This window comes from Haliaeetus albicilla, chromosome 3 (genome assembly GCF_947461875.1).
Source record: "Haliaeetus albicilla chromosome 3, bHalAlb1.1, whole genome shotgun sequence".
Taxonomy (NCBI): Eukaryota; Metazoa; Chordata; class Aves; order Accipitriformes; family Accipitridae; genus Haliaeetus; species Haliaeetus albicilla.
In genome coordinates, this window is record NC_091485.1 from 31332403 (window position 1) to 31347700 (window position 15298).

The following is a 15298-nucleotide window of genomic DNA, read 5'->3' on the forward strand; positions in this document are numbered from 1 at the left end:
AAATGCTTTTTTGTGCTTTTGTGATTACATATTTGGCTTAACACTATATGAAAAAAAAAGTGTCTTTTTATACATGTATATTTGTTTACAACTAACTGTGCTTACAGAGATGTCTTTTGGTCAAGAAAGGAAAGTTTGTGGTGAATTAGACTTCCATACAAATTTTCAACAATCCCAAATCTACTTCTGTGTATAGAACATTTTTATCATATTTTGTGGGACTGCCATTAAAAGAACCTGTTTAGGTAACTGGCTTAAAAAGACCAGTGAAATACGGTTCATGCCTGTTGCCATTTCAGAGTTCAAATTAGTGATAATGACACGTCCAAATGGGGTACAGGTTGTAGTTACCACCTTTTCTCCAAGAAAATTCTCACGATTGTTTCTCCCCCTTTTCGTTGGAAATGCACGTAAACCACCTTTGAAATCCATAGGTGCAGTTACACTGTAAAATTCAGATCAGATCCTGTGGTTGCTGGTGGGAGTCAGCACTGCTTTGTGCCAGGCAGGGAGTCCAGGTAAGGTAAGGTAAGGCAGCAGAGGAGGCTGGAATAAGCCCCTTTTCTTAGCGAGGTGCAGGATCCTCACTGGGCTTCTCCAGCGGCTGCCCCCAAATACCCAGTCGCTTTCAGGCAGGCTGCTGTTCCACTGCAGCCTGGTACCTTCCTTTCAGGTGCGTCCGGAGGCAGCAGTCTCTTCTCGCGTTACCTTGTTCAGGGTCAGGGCCTGGACCCCACCCGGTAGCCCCCCAGGAGGACAGCCATAGTCGCGTTGGACCTCCAGGGATGGCGCTGGCAGTCTGAACCTCTGGGTTCTCTGTAGAGACCCAGGCTTTTTTATTTTGGCTTTCTAAATTTCAAAATCACCTTGTTTCCGCTAGGCTTCCACTTTTCCTAAGCTTTAATAGGCTATTTTTAGCAACCAGGAGGAGATGTAAGCACAGAAATTCACTTCTGTTTTGTGTAAGTTCTGTAACTTAAAATTTGCGCACAGGAGAGGTTTTCTTATAGCTTTCCCTACTTTTGCTTCCGCTTAAAAAGAAGTTATATGTTCAAATATATTTCTTCAGCTGTTGTGGGAGAAGGGGAAAAATATATATATTGCATTTCCATCTCTCATCATCCAGCATTGCTTCTACTTACAGGCATACTGGATAATTACTCTTTGGTATGCTGGATAATTATGTTTTGTCAAAACAAAGCCTTGAAAATTAATGAATAGTTACTGCATTACAGTTTCAAAAAATATTTCTAGGAAAAATGGTTGGAAATTTTTCAAAGAAATAATTTTCTGTCAGATCATCTTGTAAAAAAATGAAAACTTCTTAGGAAAAGCTTGTACAAGCAATTGAAAAATTGTGACGTTGCTGAAATGCTATGTTTTGAAACAATGCCATTTTCCTACTCTGAAACCACTTGTTTAGAAATTCCATTTCAGTTATGATTTTTTAACTTAGTTTTTTAAAAATTGGTAAAACAAAGTGCTTAGATTGATCCAAGTGGGTTTCACTTACTGTGTTTTCATTTATTTTATTTTTGTCTTCTTAATATTTTCACACTTCTTGCAGTGGTGGAAGTTAGGAAACATGTTTGAAAAATGGCTGGTCAGAAAGCACATTTGTTTAAAACGTAGGCATTTTGTCTCCTGTTCTTGAGAATATCATTTGGAGGTCTTGTCTATTTTGTTTTAGCATATTCCCATCTTTTAAATTTAGGCTCTTTTTGTGCCTCATTTTAGGAGTACGTGAGTTACATAGCGTCACGTGATCCAAAATCGAGGGTGTCTGACATTACCTGGCAGTGGAGATAACACCGGGGACGTTGTGTCCCGTGACATGCATGAAAATGTGGCCTATATTTGTGTGAAATATCATCATTTTTACATGCTGATGGTTCTCTGCATCTCATATCACACGTCTAGTAGGAAGGAACCCCCTTGAAGCAACCTTCAGACCTCCTTCTGATGGTTCCTGAATGCTTCGTTCTGGGGATGGGGGTGAAGCCAGGCTGGAGGAGCAGCCTAGTAGCCTGGTTTGAGACCCTTTGCTGCAAAGAGATCCTACCGAGTGGAGAGCCTGAGAGGGAAAAATGCAACTGCTGATGCTGACAGTACTCTGAAAATAAAAGTGCTAGCCCTGTTGCCCGTGGTTAAGAAGGATAAGCAGCAGCGACTGACGTTTAAATGGCTACGCCAAACCTTTGATCTGGTTTTGTGACACCGATGCTCCAGTGAGGATCAGGGCTTGTACCATGGTGTATCAGATGCTCTACAGGCATGCAGAAGAAGTAATTCCTGTCCTAATGTTTCCTCAGTGCGGTACTGTGAAGTCTCAATTAGAGAAGGACTGTGTGACAGGAAAAAGAGGATGAGACAACAAGCGTGACAATACAGAATACTATCAACAGGAAACTGCATGTTTTAAAGACAAAAGGTATCTTGTTATCTTGGCTGTGATGTTGTATCTCCTGCTGGCCTGCAAAGGGTGACAGCTCAGGAAAATCCAAACGTTTAGCTGTGCCTCTCCCTTCAAGTCTGTGCTGAATCACATCAGAGGCTGTAACACCAGCATAGTGGTAGGAGAACAATGTGCTATTGTTGATATTCTTTTGGATAAAACACAAAACCAGAATCTTAACCACAGAATATTAAATCACCTCTTTTGGCATGAATAGATAGGTTTACTAAGGGCCCTAATCCAGTTCTAATTTACATGATTATCTTTTGTCTCTCTAAACTCTTCCTGTAGTTTTGTTTAGATTTGGTCCTCTTTTTTCTTTCCCTTGGAATATAAACAATGAGAACAAACTATGCTGTATTTCTATTTGAACAGATTCTTACTTTCAGGACTGTTTTCTTTTTATAGGGGAAGGGAAAATCAGAATCAAGTATACCACGCTTCTAGTTTCTCAGTATTTGACCAGGGTTATTATACAAAATCCAGTGTAATGACTGATTATGTCATTACAATAAAATAGTATTCCACATGCATGAGATATAAAATAAAGACTATCATCTGTGCAGGGTTGTGGTGATTAAGGTGCTGTAGTAGAGTTTTTTTCTTTTAGGACACTTCCCACTAGCAGACATCGTATTTGAAATCTCCATATGCACCCAAAGATAACCAAAGTAATAAAGAAGTGAGAGATTCTCTATGTAGGTTTTAAGATTACCAAACTAAATGCAAAAAGGGAAAAAAAAAATCAGAATATGGCAGATTTAAGATTCTTTTTTTATGTACTGTGTACTGTGTTCCAAGTTCTGATCCTCCTAAGAATGATTCCTTGAAATTATGGGAAATTTTGAGTGTGATGTTTATAAAATTACTCCAGTGTTTGATCCTTGACCAGTGTTCAGTTTAGATAGTTTTAAAAGAGAAACGTGGAATTTGCATGAATGATTGAATGAAATCAAGGTGGAGGAATGCTGCTGATGCTGCCCAGGTGTTTTCTCTGCCTGCTCTATGGCATGAAAGGAAGATCATTGAAATCAATGGAAAGATGTTAATTTGAGTGAGGTTTGGGTAATGGCCGAAACCTACTGCTTATTTAAAAGTAATTTATAAAGCTTTGCTTGACTTATAATGGAAAATGGGATTTCTCATTTTGAAAAGCTCAAATGGAAGCTTAAAAGGGTAACAAAACTTTATTTTTTATTTTCAAATTGGAAAACTATTGCCACCTGCACTTCCCTTGCAGCAGCACTTGTTGTGTCCATAATTTCTGATATAAAAAATCTGAATGTGTCTGGGGAAAGTGCACCATCAGTAATGCCTGTAGGCCATCCATGGGATTATACTAGTGTTGCCACAAGCTGGCATTTTTCCCCCTAATCTCTAACTACCAGAGATATGGAGAACAGTGAGGTGTAAGAAAGGAAATGGAAAAGAGGTAGTATCAGAGAACATTTCCTCCTGATCTTTGTTTTCTTCACCTTCCACGTTTTTCTCCTGCTGTTGCTTCATCTCCCAATGATCTCCAATCGATTCACCTCTCGTCTGCATTCCTCTTGGCTGATGCATTCCCTCCTGAAGTAGGGCGTGATGGTGGCCAGCCACCGTGGGGTCAAAACTTGGGGAGCCAAAGGGAGTCCTCTTTTGTACGTGGATTATAACTGCACCCTAAACACTTTAGGTTTATTGCTTTCTTCTCCTACGCCCAGGAGCTTCTCCAACAAGCAGAGACCGTAGCACTGCCACATTCACCTCTGGCTTCCTGAGAGAGAGGTTTTACCAAAGTATATTGCTGCTCCCCTGCAGTCCTGCAGCTAATAGCCGCTCTGCTCAGAGCCACAGCACCTAGGCATAAGTTGGGTCCTTCATAGATAGCGCTGTGGACTACCCATCAATTTGGGGACAAATTTAGCAGGCCAAACCCACGATCATAAGAGAGCAACCATGCTTTTCTTGTGCAGGTGCAGCACTGGGAGAGAGGGGGTTAAATGACAGGGTGCACTTGGAGCAAGATGAAGTGTTCAACAGCAGTCCTGTCCTGCCAATACTGGCTCTTCCAGTCTTGGGTGGAGGCATACTCGCTCTTCCAGTCTTGGCTGGAGGCCATGGTGGGCGAAGTGGTGGACTGGGGGGGATAGTCCTGAGGCTGCTCCTCTGGGGTTCCAGCTCCAGCCTGCTGACAGCTGCCTCCCCAACCCAGTTTCTGCAATGGGAAATAACGCTGCTTTGTCCTGTTCTGTCCCTTTAGAGCTCATAAGAGCAATGTAAACTCTGCGACTGCTGTAAAAGATTTGAAAATAAATGCAAAATAAATTAAGATCTCAAGGCAGAAAAAGGATAACAAATATAAAAGTTTTACATGTAAAATGTTTTTAAAAAATAAAATCTGAAAATCAGACTTTCATTCCCAGACCTGAATTTACGTTTTTGCACTTGATGACATCGGTTGCACAGCAAACCTAGAATCTTAGAGCTTGCAAGATGAGTAAAAATAAAACAGGGAAATATTTTCCTTCTCCTCTTTCAGTTTTTCAAATTATGTATTTTTATGATTATAAATAGCTAAATCAACAAACTTTTACTGACTGGGCATGTTAAGCACACTTTCGTTGTTGACTTTCAGAACTATTTAAACTCCTGAGTGCTAAAAATTAGAATTCCCTTTGGAAAAGCTTGTAGCTTTCAGTGGACTCGGTTGGAGTCCCCAGTAAGAAGTAGTTAATAGGTAGACTGTAGTGACTCCAGCAAAACAAGATAATCAATTCCATCTGCTTTTCTAATTAATCAACCTTAATATTGAAAGTCAGAGACATCATGAATTTGCACAGTAAGCATATATTTTGGAAAGGAGGGTAACAGTTTGTTACCTCAGTTGCAATCGATTAGTCTGACTCCTCTCTTTTCACCTCCTGGAGAAAACCTGGGAACAGCCCCCCCCCACCCCACCCTGCTCAGTAGCTAATCTGTACTCCCCAGGCACCCTGCACTCTGGCTGCAAGGACACCATGCATCCTGATTTTTTTTGTTTTAACCAGTTTTGCTTGTTCTTGTCAGTAAAGGAAGAGTTAAAACGGATGAATAGAACGCTCTGTTTGGGACTTCAGTTTTCCAAAATAAAATATGTAAGTGAGGGAAAGGTTTCATTCAGTTTTGGCATCGCTTTGTTAAGTCACTTTAAGCCAAGAAAGATTGTTATTCCACACTGTTTGCCGATAGTAGAAAGTTTACATATCGAATTCTTGTTTGTTTGTTTTCTTGAAGGAAGAGAAAATCAGCATGAATTTAAGGGACAGATCTCTTAGTTGCTCTGCAGAAGAGATTGTTCTGTTAACAACTCATCAAGAAAGAAGAAGAAAAAAAAGATAAACAGGATTAACTGTTTACTTTAAGTGAGCCGAAGTCTGGTTGTTTTTCCGAAGAAGAACACAATGTACTGTTGTATCTGGTTTCCAGAGTGGTGTTTATCATAATTCCTCGTGCGGTGGTTGGTAGAGTGCTGGGAAGGCTCTCCGCCCACTCGCAGCTCGCTCCCTTTCCCTCTCCCATTGAGGCCTCCGGCCAGGACTGCGAGATGGAGCGAGCTGTCCTGTGTGATCTTTACTGCCTGACATGAGCTGACATTGACCCAGAATAAAATAACAGGGGCCGTTTCCTAGAACTCTCGGTGGACTGCTGAGAACTGCTACCATAACTCTTGTAAACACGCGACGCGCACACACAAACACGCTCCCTCTCCCTCATTTAGAAACACACCTAGGAAAGGCAGCCACTAAAGCAAAGAAAAACAGCGTGAGTGAATAACAGAGGTGGTGGACCCTGCTTTTCTTCTTTGCTCTTTGTTCTGCCCTTTATTTTGATGAATATTATATTTTTTCTGCTAGTTTGGTGGGATGATGTGGCATTGAAACAGCAGAATGTCTTACTGAATGCAGACACAGCTCTGTAAGAAATCCCGCAGTGTTATATTTCATTTACCTTTCACATGCACTGGGGAAGCACCTGTGCAATGCTATACTACCAAGAATGTGTTTTAGGATGTTCTGTGCTTGCTGAAATGGGCAGTTATTTTTTTTAATACTCACTTCATGTTGGGGTTTTTTTAAAATAAAATCTTCTAGGATCCCATTCATGGTCTGTGTGGTTCAGAAGTAAATCTGGTGAATCCACAAATAATATGGTCTTGAAAGATAAGGGACCCCAGTACCGTCGCTACAGTGTTCTTGCTTCGTTCCAGATGCTGTAACTCTGTAAAGCCCTTGCTGTGGGTTTTGCAGGGGGAGCTGAGAGTTCTGTAAGCCCTGTAGCACAGAAGAAATGGGTTGACACTGCAAAGAAGCCCTCTCTCTCTATATACATATATATATATATATATAGCCTCCTCCCCCAACTCAGATGGGATCTAGCACATAGAATAGGCTTTGTGGACCTGCCCTCCTAGATACCACCATATTATTCAGCTATTGCTTTCAGATCACCCTTTGAAGACAGGACTTTTATTCTGATTTTTACGTATAAAGAACTGAGGTGTGGAGGAAACATAGTGTGGCAAAGATGATGCGAAATGTTGGCAGAACTAGCAACTGAATGCTGATACTCTTGGAAAGGAGGGTGCTGAGCACCTTGCAAGAGAAAACCTTTTGGCAGCGCCTTGACGACTGTTAGAATTCTTGGATGCCAAAACAATAATTACAAAGTCTTAAGATTAAAAAAATAAACAAAGAACCCCTCCTCAGATTCATAGATAAGTACTTTAAATGGCTGGGTGGTAATTACATGTTATATTTGGAACATGATTTTTCTATTGGAGATCATCCATAAGAGACTTGCAGTTTTCAGCTGACCCTGTAAGTTTCTTAAATGTACAGTTTTACTCTTGATTAGTAAATCATGACATACAGGAAAATAATATTTTCTCTGAATTGCGTACAGAAATAACCAGGGGATTGTAATGGGATTCCATGCTGAAGTAATGGTACACTGAGGAACCTGACGAGTGTGTGCATTATTGTTTTTTTACCAACTACAGTTAACAGCATAGTGAGCCCAAAACAAGCTGGGATAATCTGATGTGCTTGCTTTTTTATTACCACCCAAAACTGTTTTTATTTACGTAACAAGCTGTATGGAATGGATCTTAGCAGAAGGACCATAAATTATGTGCAGTGTGGTGTGGAGATGCCTGGGGGATCTGGGGGGAGGAAGGCCTTACTGGTCTGTTGCAGCTAAACGTTTATACAAACTTTTAGGCAGTACTTAGGAAGTTATTTTTCCTTAACTTTCTGTGTCTTCCAAGCCAACCACCACTATAAATTTTTACTTACATAGCATAATTACTTTGGATTTAAACTATTAATACAGAACAACTTCAATACTCATTTATGGATCCGAGATAAGTGATGCTATCGGATGATACTGAAAATATTTCTCAAATGCAACTCTGTAACTGTTTGAAATTATAGCTTAGGCTCCATATTGTGTTTGAGTGGATGTTAGGAATGTCTTTTTATGGTTTTAAATGTTTTGTTTACTTTTGAGTAAAATTCTGTGTACAAATAAAACACACACATCAGCAGTTTAATTTAACGTGCACTTAGAGACAGTGTCAGATGGGGAGTTTAAAAAGTTCATTTGGTGCCGCATGAAAACTTCATAGAAGAAATGGTTTATGCTGAAAAAATTGTCACGTGTGAAGCCATGGTTGTTATTGCAAGTATGAAAAGCTGTCTGGTTTTTGTGCTACACCCGTTCCAAGAAGTTGTAAGTAGTTCCCACCAGGCAGGTGGTGTTCCATGTTTTGAATGGGAACATTTACAGTGCTGTGGAGCTCTATTCTCTACATGCATGTTCTGCATTAAAAAGGTAGCCCTGCTGATACGTTTGGCTCGTATAGGTCTCTTCCTATGCACAAAAGCCATTTCTCACAGAAGTGCTGCTTCTTCAGGTCATAGACAGAAAATAGTAGGTGGAAGGATTAACCTGAATGAAGAAATGGAAAAAGCAGTCAGCAGGCGGGGATTCATGAAAGACCTTGTGGAAGTTGCATTTGATTTTCCAGTTTGTATTGAAATAAGTGATTATTCAAGGAAGTGAATAAAAATAAGCAAGTTATTTTATAACCTTTCTCAGTCTTTTTCATTTTTTTAACATATGTATAAAAATATAAGGAAAAACAAGGAAAATCCAGGATAATGGACTTGGTATAGTTACTGTAGTGAGTTATTTGAAAAGTTTGTTACATAAATACTCTGTTGCACACTTGCTAAGAAGTGCCAGCAAAAAAAAAGATCCTTTTCCTGAGACCAGGGAGACCTCTGCTACATATTTTCTATTTGAGATGCTGAGATAAGACTTGCTCATTGCCCTGGTGATGCTCCTGTCACATGTGCAGTGTCCATCAATACTTCTGCAAGGACAGCCTGTCTCTTACTGGAGGGAACTGGTGTGTCTGGTGTTAACTGTATGCACTGCTCCTGCTCTCTCAGGTCCAGCACTCCAGAACTGCCTTCTCCTTTCTTTCCTTCTGGGTCCTTCCACAATTACTGAATAAAAATGTACATGATCATGAACTCCGCTTTTCAGAAATTTTAAACCTCCAGTTTTCAAAGAAAATGATTGCTATTTTGGTTGTCTCAGTGCTTCAAACCAGAGCACAGCCCAGGTGCTAGAAACATCTATATTTGGAGTCATGACCAGAATTCTTCTTTGAGCTTGACATTCCCCTTATAAACTGGAAGCAGCAGTGCTTGTGTTTTCCTGTGTACCTCTGCAACCTATGCATAGAAGGGGCTAGTCATCATCATCATTAATTTTTATTTGTATCATTCTATACATATGCTTTGTAGAGCTTCACTCGCTATTTAATGACAGCAAATGGCATGGATTTTGAGCAGAAAATTCTGAATCTTGTGTCTCCCTAAAGAAGGCTACAGCGGGTACATACTTTTCAAAAGGAAAGGTGAAGCAGTGTGTGATCTGGTGAATACAGTGCTTTTAATAGGGAAATCCTGGTAGTGTTGCAGGGGGGTGGGGGAGATGGATGGTTGTCCCTGTGTGTTTAGACCTGTGTCCTGAACTTTGATTTTTTTGAGATAATATGGGTATGGTGAATGCAAGGCGCGCATAAGGTAGGGATAAATTAAATCCCGGTAGGGTGGTGTCCTGCAGGTTACAATTTGAATCTGAGCCATATTAGCAGGAGTTAATCAGCTCCACCTTGAGACTTGACCAGACAAGTTGCTGAATTGGAGTTGTGTAGGTAGTGTTGTGCCTCTGGTGATTAAGGGAGAGGGGGTTTTTGTTTATGTGTGTTTATGTACGTGTGCTTTATGCCTCTGCTAGGACCGCACCTCAAAGAGATAAGAAATCCTTCTGACAAACAAAGCAGCAGCAGCAGCTGTCTCTTGGATGGTTAAGATAAAGAATGAGCAAGTATCAGAGCTAATACAATCCAGTTAGTTTTCAGGCATTTCTCCATTCTCCCCTTTCCCTCCCTTCCAAAGAAAGAGTAAGTAATGAAGTCCCTGCTGAGCACAGCCAAGGTGGTGGTGGCATTTGCCTGGCTGTCTTGTTCCTCATGCTGTACTGCACAGCTTAGCTATGCACGCAGAAGAGCTGCTGTGGGCCCTGTGGTTGTCCTCCTACCCAAGGGTAAAACAATTATTTGTTAGTTAAGATCTGTTCATGACAAATTTCTGCTGCTTGTTTTCACAAGACTCAGTAAAGACAATCCCTGTGTCATCAGTCAGTCCTGGCCTCTGTGCGCTCTCATGTCCTCCGCAGGCAGATCTTCTTTTTCTTATTCTTTTCCACTAGCCGCTGAGGAGGCTGGATGTGACCAAAGCTGAAGAAGGTTTTTGTCACCCTTACCTCTCCAGAAAGTCAGCTGCCCGGTACAACACAGCAATATGGAGAGATATGATTTTTCATGCATAAAAAAGTAATAGTAAAAGAAGGCTTTACCCTTTACCCGTGAGGAGTGACTAACTAGGAGAAGAGCATGGCAGAGTAATCCTGTAATCCTCTCCAGATTTCTTCTGGGAGACATTTTGTCCTAAAGATCAGCACAGTCATAGAAATAATGCACAGTAATCAGTCTCATCTTCCCCCAGCCCCCATCCTTGCTCCTGGCTATTAGCAAATTAACAAAATCTTCCCAAGCTTTTGCATGAGATTTACTATGTCATTACTTTAAAAAAAAAAAAAAAAGAAAGAAAGAAAAAAAAAAAGGCTAATCTCTGCCTCGCTTCTTATCATTCCCTATCTTCACCCCCTTTATTATTACCAATGAGTCATACTTCACCTTTTCCTTAGTCTACATCTCCCACATTCACTCTTCTACCGGCTTTGCTGCCAACCCTTGCTCCTGGAGTGAATTCTCTGCTCCTTTGCACGAGAAATTTCAGTTTTCAAAACCATATTTTAAATTCAGGTCTTACACAGGGTGGCATCCTGTTGTCCCAAAAATAAACATGGCCCTTATTTCCTCCCTACATGAGCACTGCTGATAAAAATGGAGATGTTGCCCCTCTTTTTTTTAACAGTTCATTACTATGCATACTGACAAGGCATTGATAAAGGTATGTTCAAGCTGATTAACTGATTCAGTACAAACACCACATTTTATGGAAAAAAAAGTATTTGTGGTAGATACGCACAAAACATAAATGCTGAATTCCTGGGGGCAGATGCTAATTTTGGTTTTGCAGCTTGTCTCATAATTTAGATGTGGGTTTTTATCCTGGTAGTGAGCTCCAAAGGGGGGGAAAATCATGGAACAAACTGTTGCTTTAATCACAGTTAGACTTGCTGCTAAAACTTAATTTGCAAGAACATTTGCTGCAGTGTGAGAGCAACACTGTAACATGGGAAAATAAAACAAATGCACTTTTCTGGGAATAAAGTGAAATCAAGGAAAAAAAACAATGCTGGTGAGGAAGTAAAGGCCATGAATCAACAGCCTCCAAAAGCAGCTGAACTACTGTTAGTAATGCTAACAGCGTCTGCAAAATCCATAGGAACAGAACCAGTTTCAGAGAACATGAGAGTTGTTCTCCAAGTGCATCTCTGAGTCTGTTGGGGGATTCAGCTGACTTCATGATAGTCATTAAGTAGGAAAATCAGTTGTCACTCATCATTAAATACCTATAGCATTACCTACTAAATTAGTGTGAGATGGATCAAATGACATTGAGAATATTTCAAGTTTTTGTCATCATGCATTTGTACTGTTTTAAAAGTGTGCTGAAGCAGGGAATATGTGTTCGTGAAGTTCTCTTCATAGCATTAGTTTGGGATATTCCTCATCTTTTAGTCTGAAATTGGGCATTTGAAGGTTATTTGTGAAATTCTGTCTTCCAGGTGAGTGAATATATACCTTTCATTTTAAAGGCATGTTGCAGAGAAACTGTGACTACCTTTGGGATACTGTTAGAACAAGTGTAGTATAGTGGATGTCTGCTCATGTGTATGGTCCTAATAGAGCAAAAGTGCTTGGAGTCTGATGCAGTAAGTTCTGCTGCTCTGTGTTTCTTCATGATGCCGATAATCATGAACGCCTCACTAGTGCGAATGGGAACATTAGTGATTTAAGCCTCAAGTTACACAGTTCTTCCTTTACTTCTGTATATCAAGCTTGGTCATAAGATGACCATTCTCCCATCATACGACCTGGGATGTTGTGCTGTGTACGCTAGACAGCTGGAGTGGGAGCTTCAGCCTCCTAATCCTGCCTGGGAAATACATTCTTGTCTAGAAGTAGTACTCCATGCAAATAGGAGTTTACTTCTACAGAGTTAATTTTCAGGGAGCTGATCTGATGATGATAATTATTTGGCTACAGTATTTTTTTGGTCAGGTCAGTTTCCTATCCTAGCCATTTATGCTGCTGCCACAAAGGGATGGAAATCCGTGGCCAAGGATGCGGGGAGTTGAGACTCCCATGTCTGACAGCAGCCATCTCTTTGCTTGACTTAAAAGGACTGGGAAAATGCACTTTTAGTGGCTGATGTCTTCGGCACCAACCAAGCTAATTTTATTTGGGCAATTAATATGTCCCAGAGGACTTAATATGAGCCTGGTGCCAGCTAGTCTGAGACTTACTTGCATTCACTTATGTCTCACTAAACATGTGAGAAATTCCAGTGATCAGTTAAGAGACTGCTGAACTGATCAGATCTGAGATACTAACTCAGTTGGCCCTTGCTTGCTCCAAGATACAGAGGCCTAATTTTTCACAGTTAACCATTACTGAATGTTTTGTTCACACAGGCAAAACTGTCTGCTTTGTTTTTCCTGTTACCCTCAATCTGATTTTCAGAAATGTCCAGAGCGTATTAGCTCCGTTTTTCCGAACAAAACAATAGCATGAGGAGGTTCAGTCAAATCAGTTAAAACTCAGGGGAGAGTTTTTAACTGATTGCAATGTCCTAACATGGAAAGCGGCAGGCAACTGTAGTATTTCTGCTTCTGGGCTGTCATGTTCATAGCACATCAGTCTTTGTTCTGTTGAGTTGGAGATGATCCTGTGATACAAATCTAGAAGACATCTCACAGATTGTTTTACACAGAAAACGAAAAGAGTGATAGATCTGTTGAAGACACAGGTTTGTATTGTTAGGATAGTCACCGGCTTTCTAGGCTGGGAACACCACTCATCCCAGAGATGAGGGTACGTATCCTTCCAGCCTACAGATCACATCAGCATTTGGTTTCCTCCTGTTTGTCATTACTCAGGGTAGAAGCAGTGTTTCATGTCTCTAGAGGACTTCTTAACCTTGGCAGGCTGTGGAGGAATTGTACCTAAGCTTTCTTTACCTGTTTATGTGGGACCCTTGTAGCTAAAGACACGGGGAAAATACGGGAGCCTTCATTTGTGTTCAGTCCTACCATTCCCTGCTCCTCAAAACCAGCACCAGAATATGAAAAATGAGGACTCTCAGCTGGTGCTTGCACAGCTGCTGATGTCTGAAAGGCTTTGGGGTTGTATCCTGTGTTGAATACAGCCCCCTTAAGGGTGCGAGCCAAAGTTAGGCAGTTCATAATGAACAAGGAAACTGTGCTTAATGGTCTTCCATGTGCCTAAGCTTCCCTGAGAAGAAAATATATGGATTTCTTCCAGAGAAATATAGGACCTCATTTCATTTTAAATGTTTTATAAAGATATAATGACTACTGTCGAATGCTTTCAGGATGCATATGCTACATGATGTGCTTCAAAAGCAGTTGAAGTTGGCTTTCTGTGAACAATGATGCAGCTCTGGAGAAGGTAGTTTTGGCATGTACCTTTGAAATGAAATGAATTCTGCTGCCTAGTGCACCCCTGAGTTTTATTATTTAGAAATAATGATGTATGCGCTACCCTCAAAGGTAATTTTTGTCTCCCTTTGAAAAGTTTCCGTGCTTAACTGTCTCTTTCTGGGGCAATTAAGCCAATCTTGTAGACAGCAGCCTCCTTCTTTCAGCACTGTATGACTCATGCTATCATGGCTGCTCATCTCAGGTGCAGAATCTTGTGAAATGCATTTTTGACTATCTAAAGGTATGACATCCACTGATTTTGCCTTATCTGCTATGACAGTAATATCTTCTCAAAATGCCAGCAAGTTGGTTAAGCAATACTTCCCAGCCCTACAGCCCCTACTTCCATAGATTACTTTAATCAAATTGTTTGTTTAGCAGGTTCTTTAATTACCTCCTTAAAATAGTTCCTCTGGGCTTCTTCATACTCAATATTGAATATACTAATCTGCAGTTTCATGTTAGGTTTTTTTTAAAAGGAAAAATGGACATTTCACTCTTTTTTTGTATCCTCAGGACTCTTTTAAAAAAGTTATAGAAAATATAATGCTAGCTTTGCCAGTTTCAGTGTTGGTGATTATTACTTGTGAAATATGTTGCTTTGTTTACTTCTAAGCAGAATTTTTATATTTATACACACACACATAGACGTCTGCATCATTGCTCTGTCTGCATTGCAGAATTCACCTCAAGTAAGGCAAAAACTCAATCTTTCTTTGTAAGTACACAAACCACATAATGCATAGCAGTTAATTTATCTCATCCCCCCCAGCGCAAACCCCTTACGCTTTTTTTTAGTCACGCTTTTCTATTTCATGGCCCTGTTACCTCCTGAAAATACACATGAGAAAACCTTTAATGATGTTGGTTTTGTTTATTGATACATTATTTGGTAGGAGTTCTCCAGATATTGTAGAGGATAAGCCCTGTCCTGAAGCTTGTAATATAGTTCTCAGAAATTTGCTAACTAGTTTGTTATGAACAGAATCCAATGAGTAATGGAGAAATGTTTTGCAGGTTATGCCTCCTTGTCCAGGATGCCTATGGTATGTTCAGTGAAGTGCAGTTGCAGTCCCTGACTTTTGCAGATGACATTGAGCAGTATTGCAGGAGATGGGAAGGAAAATTCTGCTGCTTAGCTGGAATGAAAATTTTGCAAAGAACTACAAGAGGAAGGTGAGAACAATTCATGGGAGAATGTATTGCGTGCTGTGGCAGGCAGAGGTGATCTGCCTTTTTATTCATTTCTGTGATCAGTATTCTCTGGAACAACTGAATCTGGCTTTGTTCAATTAAGTGTCCTCATTGCCATTTTTGGGACATCCAATAGTAGTACTTCAGCCAACCATATTCCAAAATAAGCATAAATAAGCTAACACACAAATACACACTTAGCAGAGAAATGAATAGAGAAGAATTACCGTACGCAATATTTCATATAAAACACTAGTGTTTTCTTCCTTTTCAGTAGATTCAAAGACTTCAAAACATTAGTTCACCTCACTTCCATTGCAGAACTGTTTACTACAGTATGTTTTTCTACAGTGCTTCCCA

At 40.3% G+C, this 15298-nt stretch overlaps 1 protein-coding gene across 3 annotated transcripts in view; it reads left to right on the forward strand.

Moving 5' to 3' along the window:
- Positions 1–15298, forward strand: part of SPIDR (scaffold protein involved in DNA repair) — a 207965-nt gene that overhangs the window by 164281 nt on the left and 28386 nt on the right. For 2 of the 3 annotated variants that reach the window (XM_069779305.1, XM_069779304.1), the window contains exon 11: positions 14762–14920. The exons of the other annotated variant lie outside the window; for it this stretch is intronic. In XM_069779305.1, coding sequence (XP_069635406.1) covers positions 14762–14920 — 159 coding nt within the window. The remainder of the gene's footprint in view (positions 1–14761; positions 14921–15298) is intronic. 3 annotated transcript variants of the gene reach the window in all.